The following is a 1651-nucleotide window of genomic DNA, read 5'->3' on the forward strand; positions in this document are numbered from 1 at the left end:
ACCTACGTCATTAAGATCCATTTCTTGAGAGGGTTAAAATTCTCTGCAATTGTGCAATCCTCCCTATTACATTCACCAAAACTTGTAGAGATTTCAATATGTACCTGGTGCTTAATCAAGAAGAGAAAGATGAAAACCGAGTAAGACACTACCCCAGACAACCTCAAGATGAGATTATACCCCAGAAAGGTTTTTAATGGAAAAAAAGGTCATTCTGAGTGAATAAGAAAGCTGAGGCCCAGTGAGAGCCCAATAATCATTACATCCTCCAGAAATGATTTGGTGATAATAGGAAAGTAGTGCCTCAAGAGTATCAGAGAGCCTTGAGTGCTGAAGTGAGGAAAGGTGTGTCAGGGGGAATCCTCACATTTCCTGTTGGTAAGACTAGAGACTGAGATTGATGAAGATGATACTATTTGAAATAAAGACTTTCTCTTCCTTTTCTCCTAACATATAATGTGATTCTTTATGCAAAAGATGAAAAGGACCAAACAACTATCTGATCATATTAGCATAAGAAATGCATTTTTCTCCGAAGTGGGCATTGGGATCTCAGCCAACACCATCCTTCTTCTCTTTCACAACTTCACATTCCTTCTTCAGCACAGGATAAAACCCACCGAACTCATCATTGGTCTCTTGGCCCTAATACACCTAGGGATGCTGATAATTATGGGGTTCATAGCTACAGATGTTTTTGAGTCTCAGAATGTTTGGGATGACATAAAATGTCAATCATTAATCTACTTGTACAAGTTTTTGAGGGGCCTCTCGATCTGTGCCACCTGCCTGCTTTGTGTCCTCCAGGCCATCACCCTGAGCCCCAGAAGCTCCTGCTTGGCAAAGTTTAAACACAAATCTCCACATCAGATCCTGTGTTCCCTTGGGTTCCTGTGGGTCTTCTACATGTCCTTTAGCGCTCACTTCTCATTCTCTGCTACTGCCATGCACAATGTGACTTCACATGGTCTTGTATTTATTACTGAATCCTGCATGATTTTACCAATGAGTTTCTTCCTCAGGGATTTATTTTCCATATTAGGTGCATTGAGGGATGTCTTTCTTATAGGGCTCATGGGCCTCTCGAGCGGGTACATGGTGACCCTCTTAACCAGGCATAAGAGGCAGTGCCAGCACCTTAACAGTACCTGCCTTTCTCCAAAAGCATCCCCTGTACAGAGGGCCACCTGGACCATCCTGCTGCTCATGAGTCTCTTTGTGCTCATGTACTGTTTGGACTGCATCTTCTCCTCCTCAAGATCTATGTGGAACAACGACCCTGTTTGTAATTCTATCCAGATAATGGTTTCCAATGGCTATGCCATGACAAGTCCCTTCCTAATCCTCTTTAATGAAAAACAAATTCTTAACTTATTGAAATCCTTTTGGGGGAAGATAGCACATGTTTAACTGAGTGATGGATAAGATCTCCTCATGTGCCAATATGCTGGCTTCTGAATCACAGCATAGAATATATGCTCTCTGGAAAGTCAATAGGGAGATATGCATGTTTTCTTAAATCTGTGTACCTGGAGACATGTGAATAATAAATGTCAGAAAAATATCAACCATGTAACTTTTGTATAACACAAGGACACAACATATCTGCTTGGTGTCAGTGATTTATTTGAAGTGGGTGTCATTTTAAGGC

At 41.3% G+C, this 1651-nt stretch overlaps 1 protein-coding gene across 1 annotated transcript; it reads left to right on the forward strand.

Moving 5' to 3' along the window:
* Positions 1 to 477: 477 nt before the first annotated feature.
* LOC306650489 (vomeronasal type-1 receptor 90-like) lies at positions 478 to 1410 on the forward strand (the record flags this gene model as incomplete). Its single annotated transcript, XM_079122495.1, has 1 exon — positions 478 to 1410. The coding sequence occupies one exon, from the start codon at positions 478 to 480 to the stop codon at positions 1408 to 1410; it is 933 nt and encodes a 310-aa protein (XP_078978621.1).
* Positions 1411 to 1651: the final 241 nt, after the last annotated feature.

This window comes from Sciurus vulgaris (genome assembly GCF_902686455.1).
Source record: "Sciurus vulgaris genome assembly, chromosome: 19".
NCBI classification, from domain to species: Eukaryota; Metazoa; Chordata; class Mammalia; order Rodentia; family Sciuridae; genus Sciurus; species Sciurus vulgaris.